At 42.2% G+C, this 18,116-nt stretch overlaps 1 protein-coding gene across 1 annotated transcript in view; it reads left to right on the top strand.

Moving 5' to 3' along the window:
* Nucleotides 1-18,116, top strand: part of LGR4 (leucine rich repeat containing G protein-coupled receptor 4) — a 285,300-nt gene that overhangs the window by 228,341 nt on the left and 38,843 nt on the right. The window contains exons 6-7 of the mRNA XM_069221966.1: nt 681-752; nt 11,203-11,271. Of these exons, the coding sequence (XP_069078067.1) occupies nt 681-752; nt 11,203-11,271 (141 nt within the window). The remainder of the gene's footprint in view (nt 1-680; nt 753-11,202; nt 11,272-18,116) is intronic.

The following is an 18,116-nucleotide window of genomic DNA, read 5'->3' as shown; positions in this document are numbered from 1 at the left end:
CCTGTGTTACCATTGGCAGCTTTAGGTCCAACACCCTACACTACACACCCCACATCCTGTGCTGCCCCAACCATTAATCCTGCACTTTTCTCTGTATTTATCCCTACTTATTGACACAGTGCTTTTGTGGCTTGTGCTACTGGTGTGTCAGTCCTTCTGTTTCAGTGTCAGTTGATTTGGGGCGTCATGCCTGCTGCCCTACAGGTGTTTCTGTATGTTTCGTAGCCCTGGTGGTATGCGGGTGTAAGGGTTAGGACTCCATGAGTGTTAGTCTTTCTGTTTCTGTGCTGTCGATTTATTGTTAGTATGGTCTGTGGCTTTTTTGGTACCTAATTCTGCAAATTGGCCACTCTGTTCCAGTTGAATCTGCTAGCCTTTATCTCAGTGGATGTTATGGTCGCTGCACATGGCATTTCAATCATTTCTTTCTTTGCAGCATTACTAGTGAAGGTCCGTCAGTCACAGGATATAGCCTCGGGCTAATTGTGTCTGCCAGGTTTTTACGTATTTTCATAACGGAACAAAAGGAAAACTTACAAAAAATGAATACGTTATTTAAAAACACACATAGGAGACGATGGCCTTCATACGGCTCTTCATTTCAGTAGACATTAATTACAGTTTTAAATCTCAATACCGAATGTATGTTAAAGTTGCTAATGGATATTTTTGTACTTCAGGCACCTCCACAACAATAAAATACGAACTATCGGGAAACACTGCTTTGATGGCTTGGACAATCTGGAAACTCTGTAAGTACATGATTTAGGCTCAGTTTTAACTGTTTCTTAGAAACTGCTTTGCTACTTATAATAATCAAACTAGTGTATTATAGCTATTCAGCAACAAAAATGGTCTGCTTATTTACGTGACTAATTAGTAACTGCCCTCGAAAGGATGGCGCCTATGGAAGTCAAGGTGACATGGCTATCGCAGTGCTGCAAGGAAACACACCTCTGATTGGTCAGCGACTCCCAATGTGATTGTTTAGTTGGGAATTACGTTTTTGTTAAAATCAGACATTTTCACCTTGTATTTCTTAAATTCGAGTTGATGCGGGTTGATTTTTATTGTTTTAACCTTTGTGAGTGGAGTGGTCAGCTAATATAAGAGCAACTGTTGGTGGGCCTGAAAAAAGAAAGTCAAAGGAGAGGGAGAAATGATTCCCATTTTCAGGTGAGCACAGAACACATCTTTACCAAGACAATGTATAAAATGCTTCATTTTAATCCCGAGTTCCACCCTGTAAACTATATTCTAGTTTGGATCGCAAAGAGGTTTACACACCGAATATGGCCTAAACCTCTACCCATTCACCAAAGATGCTCGTCTTGTTCTTTCACTCTCCACCCAGTCCCTTGTCTGAGTAATCTGGTTCAAAGTAAAGGATCTTGCCTTTTACATCATCCTGGGTATTCATGTCCAAGGCTATAACGTAAGAGCTCAGGTGGAAAAGCACCCGGTAGTCACCCTTGTGCTTGTTGATTAACAATGGATTCTGATGATGATGTGTGAACTGTGGCTTAAGGTGAATTTCTAGAAAAGGCAGTAAAGCGCATATTTCACTACCCAGCTGTCATATCCATTTTTTCGGCTTCCGTTGACTTGAGAATCTAAAACTGTTGCTCATGCTCACTCAGAGTTGTGCATGCTACATTATCCGAAATTAAAACTAGGGTTAGCTAAATTCTGTGACGGTTTCTTTGTGTCTCAACACTCGATTTGCCAATTTAAATATGAATTTTAACAGCTTTAAGTTACTTTTGGATGTTTGCTCATAATGTAGCTAATTTCAGGCGGCATAACTGCCCATCGTACTATGGCAAAACCACCTTATAATTTTCAAATATAGTGTTGTTAAAGCCAAGAATGAGCTTTTTTAGGATCGTGCCTACATTTTCTACAGAAGAATAGATAAAACCATTTACTTGAACTATGATGCTTTTAAAGCAATGTCTGTCGATCAGTGAAACTCACTGTTGGTGGGACTTCAAGCGGGTGTCTCATCTAAATAAATATTTATCCAGCCTCAAAACCTAATATAGAGCTCCATTGTTCAGAGGCTACCTCACACCAAAACACTATGTAGATCTTTTTGAGGCTACTTTACCTTTGACAGAAACACGGAGTAGATATTTTTGTGGGCAGAGATTACCTTTGTAGTCAACATTGTATTGATCTTTCCAGCCGTGGTTATCTTTAACCGTAACACTACAGATCCCTTCAGGACAGAGTTTAGCTGTGAGTAAAACTACATAGATGACAATACACTCTATTGGTCTCTCTGGCCTAAATACTAGATACATTTGTATCAAGCAAAGGTTATTCCCGACCTGGCACTATTTAGATCTCTACAGAGCGTGGGTTACCTTTCGTACAAGCAGCTCAGGTCAAACTGCCACAGGTGGAATCTTTTAGTTCAGCCCAAGAGAATGCCATAGAAAACTGGTGGAAAATGCATTCCTGCCTGCTTACCACCATTTTGCTATTATAGCAACATAATGTATCTAGGTCTTTAACTATGTAAATTCTCTCATTCCATCCACAAAGCAGTACGTGGATTGAATAGAACACTTGGAAATCTGATACTCGATGATGTTTAGACTGTGAGGTCTCAGGCTGCTATGGGCTAAGTTTTTTCATCCCAGAAAAGCACCCCATTCAAATTGTCATCACCCGGAATTCAAGTCCATTTTTTAACATGTTTCCGGGTGAATCTGCGGCAGCCGACATGCACCTGGATCGCAGTCTCTGTTCCTCATAGTAAAGAATTGTAATGGAGAACGGTCACCTAAATCAAACATGCCTTGTTGATTCCATCTACAAACTCTGTTGGTGAACATGGTCTGCAAAATCACCTTTTGTTGTTACATTTATAATGTTTACTATCTGTAATAACACACCTTGAAAATACTGTAAAACCCAATCCTTTCTAGCATTAGTGGGTTCCAGTGGGTTTGAATACACTCACCTAAAGGCATAGTACCTTAATGAGGAGACCTATGTAATGTTTGTGTTTAATTGAATATTCTGTCATACATACAGTTTCATTGAGTATCATTTAGAAACGTAACCTAAACAGTGTTAAATGTGGCCACTGCTATTCAGCTTTACACTGTGCAAACACTTAGGAGGTTTTTACAGGCTTTCTTTACATTGCCAGCACCGTGCAAACAAACCTGTAAATACTCTAAGATCAGTGGACCTCAGCAACCTTCAACCTATACCTACAGGTGTTACCTTCAGTAATATCAGAAGGAACGCAATAGCATCAGGTATTGTAATCGGATAAGAGCACTGGGGTACAAAGAAAACGGTCCGCAAGTGTAGCATTACAAAAGCTGCAGTTGTGGGATGAATGAATGGCATGGTGCTTAGTAGAGGCCCATGAATGGGAAGAGGTCAAGGTCTGTGCAGGAACAATTCTAGAGAGTCATTTTCCAACACATCCAAAATGAAATCCAGAGTAGGTAAACAGAAGAACCAACATAGAAGTAGGCAGCTACTAAATCAAACAACTTTTCTTGAGCATTGCCCTACATCAGCTTGGCCTCCTAACATGCTTACAGGGACCTTCAGCCTTTGTTTATGATTTGCTGGCACAAAAGCATTAGAATATCTCATAATGTCAATATTACATACGAGTCATCTGTTAGAACTGGCAATTACCTAGAGGGGGTGGCACACAAAACCCAACAATGAATATTCATTTTAACCTGACGGGTACCTGATTATTGTGAAACACTTTGTTGATCACATTCTTTTGAAAGTGGTCTTAACTATGAGTTACTTGTTACTAGTTAAGGCAGTTTGTACCACCAATTGTAGAGCTCTGTATCAAAGACGATGATTTTTGAATGACCCAGAGACACAGTCCATTACATATTTCTTTGAAAAGGTTCCCACACTTTAGTTTTGCATGCAGCTTTGACAATATCTGTTGTTGGGCAAATGCTAAATGGTCTTCTAATAGCAAATAGGGATAACAAATTACCTGATAGGTCTGAGAGAGGGTACTAATTATCCTCCCTCATAGAATGGTGGCAGTTGTTCTAGAGGCGGTACCACTGCTCTACATGTGTGTGAATATGTTGCCAAAATCTGGTTAAGAAGCATATTTCCTACAGAATTTCAAATTCTCCAACAACCATCACAGAAAACATTGTTTTCAGTTTTACTTGTGTAAGATGATATTTGGTAGTGTTTTGTACTTGTTTTCTTTGTGTTTAAAAAAAAAAGACAAATTAGTCTCTCTTACCCAGGTATCATCTGGAATTACTTTCCCTATCTCAGTTTTGCAACACTTGATATAATTGTATTAAATGTTACATGCCCCTATCCAGAGGCCCCTGGAAAGATTAGGTATTCCTGTCCCAATCTTAGAGACCAGTTGTTTAAATAAATCTTCTAATGGTGTTATTCCTCTGAGTTCCTCTGGAAGTGCTGATTCTGAATTAGTGCAGCAAAGGAGTTTATTATTCCCACGATGTCTAAATTTGTCAGTTGACGCTCTATTTTGTAATGTTCTATAGTTTTAGGTATCCCTCCTGTGAACAGGTCACCAAGGTCTGTTGTGCTTCATGGTGCCCATTTGAAAAATAATCACTGCAACCCAGAACAACATCGAAATAATTTACTATCCGTGTCATTGAAGAGGCGTATAGAGTGCAAGTCCTCTTGTGTATTACATTATGTTAATGAAAATAACTTAAATGATGTGGGGTGACTCATCTGGCCACCTAGCCAGAGATCATGGTGTAACAGAGCTGTAGGGCATTCCTGTTCAATTTATACTGACATATTTTTCCCCAACTATGTCAACAATCCAAAATTGTTTTTTATTTTCAGCTAATATACATTTCTACGCATTTTACACCTACCTGTGTTAATTTATTTAGAGCATTGTGTAGCACTGACAGAGCTTTGTACTAAATGATGCAACTCAGAATACTTTGTTGAATGGATTGATTTTGAGGGTTTCTGCTGGGGCACAAGGAGTAAAGACCTAGTCAGTGAACTGCTTGTAGCTCCACCTGCTAAGTTGAGCCCTCTTTTCTCTGAACTCCTGACCCCTGTCATGAGTTCGAGGCCCTCCTCCACCCGCAGGCTTCTGCCTGTGCCTCATCCCTGATGTCTAGTGAGCTCTGCTTTCCTACTAGGCTACCTCTTTCCTGCTCTCTGCTTTGCTCTCTGTGTGCGCTCTCTTCCGTGTCTGCCCCCTTGTGCCCCAATTTGCCGTTGGCTTCCTCTGTGCTCTTTTGCTTTACTTCTGCGCTTTTCCCTCCTCTCTCTTCCCCACCTCTCTATCTCTCCCCTGCGCGCTGCTGCCCCTACGGCCCGCCCCCTCCCTCGTGCTGCTCTCCCGCCACTGCTGCCCCCACGGCCTGCCCTCTTTTTTTTCATGCCGTTTCGCTCCCGCCTCCCACCTGTCCTCTCCTCCCCCTACCTCCCTACTTAATGGCAGCCGCTGCGTGGCTGCATGCAGCGGGCGCACCAAAGGCAAGCCCGTCTGCACCCGGACCGTGACCAATGCCGAAACCCTGCTGTTTGAGCAGTAGCAGCCCCCCTCCTGCGCCTTGAGACCCTCATGGGCGAGTAGTGCGCTTTACAAATTCCCTGATTGATTGATTGATTGAAGCAAATGTCCTATACCGAAGTTTGCGTTTAGAATTGAGTGCATCTGCACATATGCAATCACCTCAGTCTTGGAATACACATCTGCTGCTTAATCAGAATATCCAATTAGTTCGATGTGGCTGATAAGATGTGCCCGAAATGGCCACTCCAGGACATGAGAGGCCACATCAAGGTCTCTCCAGGGTGTCCTATATACCGTGATAGAATATCTACCGCCGATACACAGAGTAGTCCAGGACCTGATACTGAAGCACATTGGGAAAAACACAACAATGACAGAGACAGGAGCACAACAACAGATAGCCGGAGAGCAGGAATTTAACAGAGGCAGCAGTAGAATTAGAGACAACACCATCAACTGAGGGACAGTCATTCAATGCCCATGAGGCCTGGATGCAAGATGACAACACGACCCAACATCCCCCAGTACAATGCAAAGGAAGAGCAAAGAGGACCGATGAATGCAGCGTTCTGCGGTGGCTCCAAGGCTATATGTTTTTAGTTTGCATAAACGCCGCCAAGTGCCTACCTTGTTTAGAGTGACACTGTGAACTATGACATGAAGAAATTCAGCATTAAACAGGATCGTTAAGAGAGGAATGAAATATGCTTTGCTGGCTTGTTTGGTCCTTGTTTTAAAGCTCAGAAAGCCGTGCAAGGGGGAAAATATGGAAATTAGCTAATAATGGAAACGTCCCAAAACATAAGGTGGCGGCTTGCAGTAGCAATGCTTGTTCGATGCGTCTTTATGGCAAGAGAAAGCCAGGTATCGGTGCGTCCCCTGTAGAAATGGAAGACCAAATAATGCTGCAAATCTTCAATGTTTAGTTCATGGAAAAACATCACAATCCGGTTTATAGAGATAGATGTCAGGATCACTTGAAGCTCAAAGTTAGTGCAGAGGCAGCCAGATCGGAGATAGATGTCTTTTTTTTCTGTGAACATAAGTAGATGTCGAGGTTAAAGTTTAGGACGATTAAAAAAAGATGAAATGGATGGTGGGAGTTGGGCCGGAATGCTGTTTAAACAGACACTTTCCTCCCAGGCACGGAGGAAGTGACACTCCTTGACATTCCGTCGAGCTTTTACAAAAGAAGCCAAGCGTGTGACACAAGGGCCTGGGATCCTTGCTTGAGCAGAGGCTTGTTTGGATTGTCTCAGGGCTCCGAACGTTTCAGAAGGCAGGTTTTCGCCAGATTCCCATCCTCCATCCTGAAGTAGGGCACATTTGCGCATCAGATTGCAGCCATGGGATTTCTCTCCGTGTCTCCCTCTTGGTTAGAGATGTACAAGCACCTAAAGAAGGCCTTGAAGGATTCCTGCACCGGTCAAAAGGTTAATCCCCAGTGAAGGCGAGGAGGCACTCATTGGAATTTCTTTCTTTTCCTTACCGGCCACCATTCATTCTTCCGTGGGTATCTGTTTGCAGAGGACAGCCTTTGGAACTAGGCAAACAATACAAATAAACATAACATTGAATAGCATGTTCTTTGATTTCATGCTCCTTAACGGCAGTGGCTGCCTTCCTCTGAACGCTCTTTCTTGCATGTGGTCCCCTGACCCACTTTGTAATGTACCCGGTGTTGGCTTTGGACTAGTGGAAGACTGAAGGACTTGCCGCTGTACATTTTCTGTCCAAACCGCCTGCGGAGATCTACCAAGCGGACGACAAGAACTTTGGTGGTTGCGGACGCCTGTTGGCACACTGGATTGAATAAGCGACACACCGAAGGATAATATGAAAATAAAATCAGTAAAAGGGCACTTTTGGCAGACTGAGATCTGTTTGGAGAATTAGAAAGGTTTTCAAAAGAAATAATTATTGACGCTAGGAAACGTCTCCGCGCCAGTATAGGATCTAATGCTTGTAGGAGGAAATTAGTTTGATAAATGCTCTTTTTGTCCCAGTCCCCAACAGTTGTTAAAGGGCAGCACCGCATACTTTGTAAGCATGAAACTGAGCGAACTCCATTCTGAAATGAGAATATGGAAGAGTGCGGTGGGTAACTTCAGGGTTGCATTGTGTGCATTGACTTTGGACCGAAGCAGTTTCTTAGTCTGACCCAATGATTTCACAAATATAACTTGCAAAGAGAACATGTAAAACAATTACTATTTCACAGAAAACGTAGCAGAACTGTAAATCAAAGCCAATTTACTATAACATTGTTGCATTGAAGCACAGCTGACCACATATCCAACCAGCATTAAGGTCATATGGATTTCTTGTGCAGTGAATAATGTGTATATAAGTAAGTGCCGGGGCCCTCATCAGGAGGTCACTGCAGCTTGCCCCATTCATTGCTCCTGCCAGCGCTGTTAATGAAAACACCAACACACCTACTAACCATTATAGACTTAAAAGTGTGACATTTTAGATTATTCCTGGCCCCAGATCTATAGAGTTAACACTTTTTAATGTATATTGAATTAATAAACAACTGTCGTTGTGCTGATCTATAAATTAGCTAAACAGCTCCATCGTGTGGCAGGCTGTTATAAGAGCTGGTGTTCACAATTAAATGTGGGTGCTAAGGACTGGATACCAGTGGCTCAAATTAAGCACTGCTTGGAACACCTTATTCCAGTACCCACCTGGGATATCCACCTGAGGGTGGTTACTGGAGCTGTCATGATACCACTCTCACCTATGATTTAATAATAAAAATGCTGGATTATGAAAAACAAACAAAGTAACCATTACCCACCCTACTTCCCCTCTGTTGGCCAATGGATGCCCACGCCTCCTCCCACCTCTGTTCTCGGTGCCTTGAGATAGTTAACTTTGTAACTTGCAGCTTACCTATTCAATGAAGGCTAAGACACAAACTCTTTTCGCTAATCATGAAAGCAAAATAAGTCAGGAACATAGAGGAAGAGGGCCTGGCGGTTGCTGTCATACTGGACATCTTGTGTGCAAATTCTTCGAATGTATTGTTCCATCTTCATAGCATTAGCAGTTAGCTTGCAGAATCTGACATGGGGTGCTGAGCTGCCTTGCGCTGTTCTGTAGCTAACTGTAGCACGTTGGTGGATGTAGCTTCATAAGCTTTATTGGTGGAGTCCTGTCAACATTGTGGACTTCTGTTCAAAATTAGAGATGCCCGTTTTCCGCCCTTGAACATCGCTCTGTTTACAGCAAACATTTTCACATATTTCATGGTTTAGCCTTCTCTATAACTTTTTATTTTCTTGTGTGCAGAACTACAAAGAACGTAGAGGGGATTTAGTCTGTGTGCAAGGCTGACTTCTCACCCAGTGACTATTCACCTCTGTGGTGACTTCAAAGTTTGATAGGTCACAATTTACATACAATTGCTTTGTTAGAACTGATCGGTATGAGAAGCCAGGGCTGTGACATTTTGGCTGCTCTTCTAAAATCCTTTCAGCCAAGGAGATCATTCTTTTAAATATATGTATGGGCAAAGCTTTCTTCCAAGCCTGTTGCCAGTAGTGAAGCATGTTTTGGCAGCAGGAGCTGTAGTGCAGAAGATTACCCACTGTTTAAAGAGTATTTGTATATAATGTTACAGCAGATATGTGGAAGGTTTTCCCAAATAATTAGCCTATTATGTTTTTAGATTTAGATTTGTGCTTTTAATCTACAGTACAACTCCATTCGTGTACCTGCAATGTTACTGAACACTTCCATTTTGTACTAGTCTGTCAATAGCTAAATTGGTGCCCAAACCAGCATGCTGTCTCGGGTATTTTTTGACCTGCAGCTTATGGAAGGAAATGTGTGCTTGAATATTTGCTGCCTACTGGCGACCCCATCAGGTCCCGGTTCTCAACATGTGTGCCCCCAGCCCTGATGGGCAGAGATGTTCTAAGGCCTGGGCAAAGGGGGCTCTAGCCCAGGGTCCCAGCCTTTCAGGAAGGGAGGAGTGGGGGTGATGGAGTCAGCTCTGTTCTGCAGAGCTTTGCCCTGACGACCTTCGATAATTCTTAAACAGATTGTTTTAAATACTGTTTTTGTTTAATTTATTTTTTATTTGAGTGATGTGTGAGCCAATTACAGACATTTTGCAGAGAAATGTTGTTTGTTTCATGCAACATCCATAAAAAAACGTTTATTTCCTATCAAAATAGGACCTCAGATATGAGAAATGTAAGGGTGTCACAGGGATTATTTGCAGTGATATTAGTGAGCTGCTGCTGTGTTAAAATATTACAAACTATCCCTGATTATTAGATGTAAATACATTTAGGAGAACGAGTGTGCTTGTACACTGTCAGTAACTAGGCCAAAGACGGCATGAAGGAGCTGAAATTGGATCATACATTCATAGCTGTTCTGTACTGGGGCATCTAAAATATGCTAGGCCCAGGGTCCCCCAAATCCTTAAGATGTCCCTACTGATGGGGTCCCCGGGGAAGGCACCTCTCTGTTTCTATGACTGTCCCCAGTGCTTGTATCATTGGGGCCAGCAGCCTGCAACTCCTTGTCCCTTCTTATGGGGGCCTGCCCCAGGGAAGCAGGCGAAGCACAAGGCGGCACAAGTACGGCCCTCAATAACACTTACAGTAATAATCTTCATCATCGGGTGACTAGGGGCGGCTTCTCCATAAGGGCGGAGGAGTCTAGTTCCCCACCTCCTCATTCCCCCCCACCCACCGCCCCAGCAGCAGCAGCTGAAAACCTTTGACCCAAAAACGATATAGAACTGTGTCTATTATCGTTTTTTGGGAAAAGGGTGGGGCCACGGGGGTGATGAGCAATGAGGGGGAGTGCTCAGCAGTCCACCTCACTGCGCTCGTTTGTTTGGCCAGCCGTTACGGGCCGGCCAAACACACATGCGCAGTGGGTTGTCTCTAGCTCAGCCTGCACAGGTTCTCAGTCTGCCTAGGAGCGCCCTGACTGGTCGCTCCTAGCCAATCCTGACGCTGCTCTGAGCAGTGTTAGGATTGGCACACGGCAGGCTTTGGAGCCTGTACCTGCAGAGGAGCGGATGAAGCAGCAGCAGAGGTAAGTGTTTTTTTAAAACGAATTTATTATTTTTAATTTAACCCCACCCCCTCCTTACCTCCGCGTGCCGCCCTGCCCCTTCTACTTCATGCGAGCCGCGACTGCGGGTGGCATGATACAAGAAACAAATTGTAATTATTATTATTTTTTTAACTTGGACTGAAACTTCGCTTTTATGAAATGAGAACACATACCTGCTGTGTTTACACGCCTTTAGGTACACTGGTTTGATAGGTTAAATGTTTAGAGATCTCAGTCTAAATCCCAGTAGTTGCGGTGTACCTGTTTGGGCAAATGCACATATCCCCAACGACCACACAATGATTGTGTTTCTCTGCCGACCCTTGTCAGAAATGTCTACGGTGCAAAACGCTGTGAAAAGCTCCATCTGCATCCTAACGCTTTTGGCTGCATTCTTATGGTCTAGTTTTTCATTTAGACTGGCCTAGTAATTTGGCTGAGTTTTCACTCCTGTTTTCTAGCACATTGTAAATGCATTCTTTTATGTTTCAGTTTACTGCTCGAACTGAAAAATGGTAGAACACATGTCATGCTGATATTGAATATTTCATAACCCTGTTCGCTGTTCCTTGCAGGGACCTCAACTATAATAACCTGGTGGAATTCCCTGAAGCTATCAAAGCCCTTTCCAATTTAAAAGAGCTGTGAGTATAACTGTATCACTTTTTCCAATCTGCATCCCCACCGCATTTTTAATGCATTTATAATTTTGAGGCATTCAGGACTAAGATAACCGTTCACTTAAAAAATTAATTGCTGAGTTTTTTTTAATCACATTTGTGGCATTTTCAATCAAAAAATTGCAATGTGCTAACTCGGCAGAATAACTGTGTTTTGTGTATCTGTGTCATAAAAAGAAATCTAGTTAAAATTGGTTTCATTTTATATATCCAGCCAGCAATGATGTTTTCCCCTTAAGGAAAACATGCATAAAATATTGCACACTAACTCCCTCATCTTTCAGACAGTGAAATTGTATGCAGCATTACATCGTGAAATGCTGGAGCAAGGTTTATTTTCGAGAGAGACTTCTCGTAAATTCTCTCTCTTCTGATATATTCCAAGGTCGTAAACTTGATCAGAAAAACTTTAATTCCTGCATGAATGTGTTGTTAACTCTGGCCGCGTATCTGCCTACACCTGAGTGTTGAAAGAAAGCTCCACTAGTCACCTATGACGTCAGTGCCTTATCACTTCACCCTGCACAACAATTTCTAGGATCTGGAGCTCATCCTGTGTGAAGATTATCATTTGTTTAAGCTGTAGTTTGGTTGAGTATTTTTTGTTCACTTTAATGGCGTGCCAGGCACCCCCACTCCCACCGAGACTGTAAATCAGCATTGTGTGAAGTGGCAATCTTGATGGAGGGGACATAGCTTTTTCATAGAGATGTGTGTGTATAGATATAGATAGATATAGATATAGAGATATATAGAGATATATGGCATCTGAGGTTTGGTCATGAATCTACTTGCCATCTGATGAATCCTAAGGCCTTGAGAGTCGGGTAGGCCAGCAGTTGGCAATATAATTTAAGCATTGTTGGTTCACAGTACTAATGGAAGATAAGATGGTGTTGTACATGGCCCTCTCTACAGCGTCACCCCAGACTTTGTCTTCACTCATCAATCAATCAATCATTAGATTTGTAAAGCGCAGCATATCAACCTGAGTGATCGAAGCGCTGTGGGTTGACACTGCAAATCAGTAGCTACTCCTCATAGAGCCATGTCTTGAGCTTCCTCCTGAAGTCAAGGAGGGGGTGCGTGGTGCACAGGTGGGAGGGGGTCATTCTAGATTTTGGCAGTGAGGTAGGAGAAGGAGTGGCCTCTGCTGCGGCAGCGGCAAACTCAGGATTTGGGTGAGGGTTGTTGAACTGAGTTCCCTGTTGAGCTGGCGGAAGGAGATTGTGTGGTTGATGAGATTAAGTCTGATGTTGTAGAGAGCTTTGTATGCAATGGTAAGAATCTTGAATTGCATCTCTTGTGCGCGAGCAGCCAGTGGAGACCTCTGTGGTAGGGGGTGTTGCGGGTCTGCTTGGGGAGGTCCAAGATGAGTCTCACCATTGCGTTTTGGATGGTCTGGTGGTGGTGGAGGAGCTGGGTGTCCTCAGCGTATGAGAGGATGTTGAGTCTGTGGGAACGAACAATCTCAGCCAACAGCGTCGGGTTTTAGGTTTCGAGGTGGAAGGCAGACTCTGGGTGTGGCCTATGAGAAAGGCGTGGATCCATTTGAGGGCGTTGCTTTGGATCCTGATGTGGTGGAGTCTGGAAGTTAGGGTGTAATGGGATATGGTGTTGAACAAGGCAGAGAGGTCGAGGAGGATCAAGGCTGCCTTCTCTCCATGATCGAGGCGAGACCTGATGTAGTCTGTTGTGGTGATGAGGGCAGTCGCAGTGCTAAAGTTTGAACGGAAGCTGCACTGGGAGTAGCCTAGTAGAATGTATCTTTCCAGGTGTTCCGAGAGCTGTTTGTTGATAGCTTTTTCGAGGACTTAGCTGGGAAGGTGAGCAATGAAATGGGGTGGTAATGTTTTAGTTCACTGGGGTCGGCGGACAGTTTCTTCAGGAGCGGCTTGACCTCTGCTTACTTCCATGCTTCAGGGATGGTGGCATTCCTGATGGAGGTGTTGAGGATGGGGGTGAGATAGCTGCTGAGTTTCTTCTGGCCCACATTGAAGATGTAATGTCGGCATGGGTTGTTGGATGAGCTGGAGTGGGTCGAACTCATGAGGGCTGCTGTTTACTGGATGGATAGTGGCTTCCAGTCGGTGATCTGGTGATTGGGAGAGTGTTTTCTGGGCCTGCTTTTGTTGCTGTTTAGAACGCTGCACATTTTACCATTGCTAACCCGTGCTAAAGTGCTTGTGTGCTGTCCTCTAAACATGTAAGAATTGGCTTACACTCACTTGGTGCATTTAATTTACTTGCGAGTCCCTAGTAAAGTGGTACTGCATGTGCCCAGGGCCTGCAAAGTAAATGCTACTTGCTAACATTTCTGAGGCTTGCTATGGCAGCATATATGTGCAGTTTTGAAACTATTTCGATCTACAAAATAAACCTTTTTTCCAGGACCAAACCTTCCCTTTTAATAAATTCAAGTCACCCCTAGGTATGCCCTGAATAACCAAGAGTGCAAGGTGTAGTGTATCTAAAAAGTTGGACATGTACATTTAATTTGTACTTGTCCTGGTAGTGAAAAACGTTTACACTACGTTTTTCACTACTGCATGGTCTACCCCTACCATAGGATCACATTGGGTTACCTGCTCTCCTGACTGAGAAGGACTGGGCCTGGATCTTGAAACCCAGGACCACCTGAGTGACTCCAAGGGCTAGTTGGCTGACCTCCTGATAGGAGCCTCATGGACATAAAAGGTTGCAACCCACAATCCCTGGACTCTGTCTGCTGTAATTTTTGCCCTCCCAAGCAGTGCCACCCCAATCCTGGACCCTTGAAAGTGGGCCTGAAGGTGCGCTGCCAACCCAACTTGTGGTCCACGCAGAACCGATGCAGTATGATGCATTGCCTTGCATCGGTAACTCCACAGCGAAAGGTATCCCTGACGCAGGACTCCACTGCTCCTTGCAATCGCTGCTGCACGACGCAGCTTCAACAGTGGACCTCGCATCTCAGCCCTGCAGCTCCTCTCTGCCGCTGCTGCATGATGCATCCTCTGCGTAGGTCCTCGCAGCTGGCACTGTGCAGTGCATCCGTGAAGCAGGAGCACACAACACTCCGCATCCAGGATCGAAGGTAATTTGTTCAGCGGGCCTAACTGGGTCCCACACTCCAACTCAGTCAGCCTGAATTGCTGTCTTTGTCCTGGTCCGGTGTTACTTAATAAACAAAGATGGCGCCTTGTGCTTCATAGCACTGTTTTCATTTAAATCTTTAAAACTGCATATCTTAGGTTCTACTAATCGGATTTGTGTTTTTTTGGTCTCAATTTATTAAATTCTACTCTATTTTTCTAAATTGTTGTGCGAATTTTCTAGTGTTTTCACAATATTACTGCTTGAAGTGCTGCATAAATACTTCACACTTTGCCTCTAAGTTAAGCCTGACTGCTTTTGTGCCAAACTACCAGAGGGGTATGAACAGGTTAATTTAGGATTTACTTGTGTTTCACCCTAGCAAGAATTGTGGTTGCTGCATGAGTAGGGCTTCCAACCCCTCAACCAGTGACCCAGTATCCTACAGAAATTCTCCTGAGCTACTAATATTGATGGTGTAATATTGACCACATCAGGCAAGATCACATTAGTGGCCATTCCACGCAAGATTGTAAACAGAAATCACCTCTGTGTGTCAGGCAGGGTTGCCAGCGGTAATGTAAAAACAACTTTAGCAATTTGGAATGCCTTTACATGGGCAATATACAACAGCCATAGTGGAAATGGCCCTGCCATCAAGGTAATTATAGGAGTAATATGCCTCGACAGCACTGCATAATTTGTCACTCAACATCAGCTTTAAATATATTTTGTAAATTCAACTGTTTTTTCCCCCAAGAAACAGCTCATGAGTTTTGGAAAAACATACATTTTCATCTCAAACGCTTGCTTTTCAATTTTGGTACACATATATGAATTCAGCCGAGCAAAAACACACCTATATCATTAAGCTATGTTGCACGCAGGAGAGCTGGTTGTAGCTCAGAAGCTACTTGTTGGAGAAGCCTTAATTAGATATTTCAGTACTTAAGAGCAAGCTAATTACTAGACCGTGATGATGCCTGATTTAGAACTTTTCTGAGAGAGACTCTGTTTCAGACCTTATTGATATCACTTTTCCTTAGTTCAGGTGTATTCTATCCTTATGGATATAATATCCTGTTTGTGTTATCACAAGTGCATTAGATTTCTCATCCATCTAATTAGAAGTGGAATATGTCACATTTGTGACTGAGTACACATCCCCAACCTCTAAATCAGGCCCATAGTCTTGATGAGAGTTGGCATAACGTTATATTACCAGAGAATGGTCATAAACAGTACATAGTCTTGATAGTAGCTGGTATAATATTATAGTGCCTCTACTCTCTTTTGTATTAATAACCGTAGGAGACACCCATGCTCCCAGTAGAGACCTGGGTAAATATAGTAACTTGCAACAATGTCTCACCGGGAATGAACAAGGGGATGAGATTCAAGAAGTAAATTTAATTACAATGCAAGCATTAAATAACAAACTAGTCCTAGAAACATGATTAAACACAATTATATTATCATCCAAGATATACAAATTGAGCTTCACAGTTCAAATTGCCGCATCAACCGTACTTAAAGTTCAAATTTAGCTTGTGCTTCTGACTTGCTCTAGCTAAATTTTGACTTTTGAATTATGACATGATTTTATAAAATTCTTCATAAATGTCTGTTTCTCATGCATTACTTCGTTCTGAATTCCAGCCCAATATGCTGTAGCATTCTTTGTTTTTTTTTTCACTTGTTTCACTTGCACCATCTTTTTCTCCACAAGCACAAAGTGTTCACTTTTTCACTCAATACAGAACTTTAAATATGGTTGAAACTGCAATTTGATTTGTGAAGCTCAATTTGTATGTCTTTGGTGATAATATAATTGTATTTAATCATGCTTCTGGTGGCTATTTTGTTATTATTTAATGTTTGCATTGTAATTAAATGTACTTCTTGAATATCATCCCGTCATTGATTCCCGGTGAGACATTGTTGCATGTTACTCTACTCTCTTTTGAAAAATTACAGAATGGACAGAGGCTTAAGTACATAGCAGTTCTTAAAGGATCAGTGTCCACACTTGGATGCATACCATTTTATTTTTTCTTGGACTTTAAATTCATCTACAATTTCTTTAATCTACTGAAATGTATTTAGTGATAAAAACGCTTCTGGTGTCAAGTCATTCATCAGTTCGCTTTGCCATTATTTCAGAAACACGTTGGTTTTAAGAAGAAATAGTATTACATTTTTAAAGTTAATTTATATTTATGATGTAGCCAGACCTAACATCAGGGGGACTGACTACCCAAGGATGAATGTTGCTTCAGCACTGTGGAAAAGTACCTGTTTCAGAGACAACTGAAGGATGGATACGCCTTCAGCCTTGCCAGCTTTTTCGGCAATGCAGCCCTTTTGCAAGAGATGCATTCTATCTAATTGGATACTTCCAAAACACCAATTTGAGACCCACAGTTAATTATTAACATAACCATTTTCAATGTCTCTGTTCACTGGTCTTCGTCAGACTATATAGCATTTTATATCAGTACTTTTTCATGAACCCCTTGAGATTTTGGTTTCAAGTTAACATAACTCTTAACTTTATTTTTAACCCTCTTTTGGCTTTTTATTCATGCTAGAAAAACCCAGTGAAAGCTAACTTAAGTTGTTAACCTTCTTGAACATAGGATAATTTCACATACAAAATATAATACCATTAGTTATATCTGCAAATCACAAATTATTAACCTTGTTTGTGTTTGTACATATACTGTCTTTCAAAAATCAATCTACCGAAGAACAAATGTGTTGTTTTTTTTTCACTTTTTTTAATGGGAACTACTTCTGGAAACATCGGCCAAAGGAATAACATTTTTCAAATGTAGTTTTTTTAATAAAACTGTAGAAACTCCATGAGCCGTCCTAACACTATTTGGGCTACTGAGTTGCCCGGACTGGACAAAACAGGAATCTAACGGATTATGATACAAAAACTCTTCTTTGGTGTCTTGACCGCAATTCCATTTCATTAGAGCAATGTTAGCCATGACATAGTGGATAACATTACTTTTCCAGCTTGGAGAGGTTTTCCAAGCTTTTTCCTTCTTCCCCCTACTAGACCTAATAGCACCATTTTGGTTAAAACCCTTGTATCGGACTTGGGTGCTACTGAACTCAAGCACTTGAATCATTACAGATTCTCCAGATTCTGACTGTAGGTCTGATATTGAGGAAATGGAGATTTTACTGAGGAAGCATGAACTTGATACTACCAAACTAGAAGAATGGCATTGTTAGGAAAATCTTATAGAACTCAACAAGTCCCTCCTGTTCAGCTTCAATTTGTGTCTATAAGCATCAAGACTGAAATCTGCTTCCTAGGTTATCTTTCGCTCAGTATATGACTAAGGTGTTCCTTGTGACTACATGTGTGGTTCATTTTGATTTACACCAGTAGTTGAAAGGCTTGCTGTTTTAGCCATGATATGGATTACTTTCATAGTGTGGCTCTAGCTTTCTATATTTTGCCTTTTATTTGATAAAATGTCACTATCAGTACACCGTAGATTTGCGAAACTCTTATCCCAGCGTTCCAGCATTCACTTGAACAAGGTTCACATGTCATTATCCCACTGCTTCTTTGCTTTCTGGAAGGCTACCAAAATGCCTTCCATACCAAGGTGTTTGTTTATTTTTAGGGACCTTATTTTGACTCGAGCGTTTCTTTTTCAGCATTGCTGGTGCATTTTTAAAGAATAGTTAGATGAATGGAAATGATTTGC

This window comes from Pleurodeles waltl, chromosome 3_1 (assembly GCF_031143425.1).
Source record: "Pleurodeles waltl isolate 20211129_DDA chromosome 3_1, aPleWal1.hap1.20221129, whole genome shotgun sequence".
In the NCBI taxonomy this organism is placed as follows: domain Eukaryota; kingdom Metazoa; phylum Chordata; class Amphibia; order Caudata; family Salamandridae; genus Pleurodeles; species Pleurodeles waltl.
This window is presented reverse-complemented; position numbering and strand designations above follow the sequence as displayed.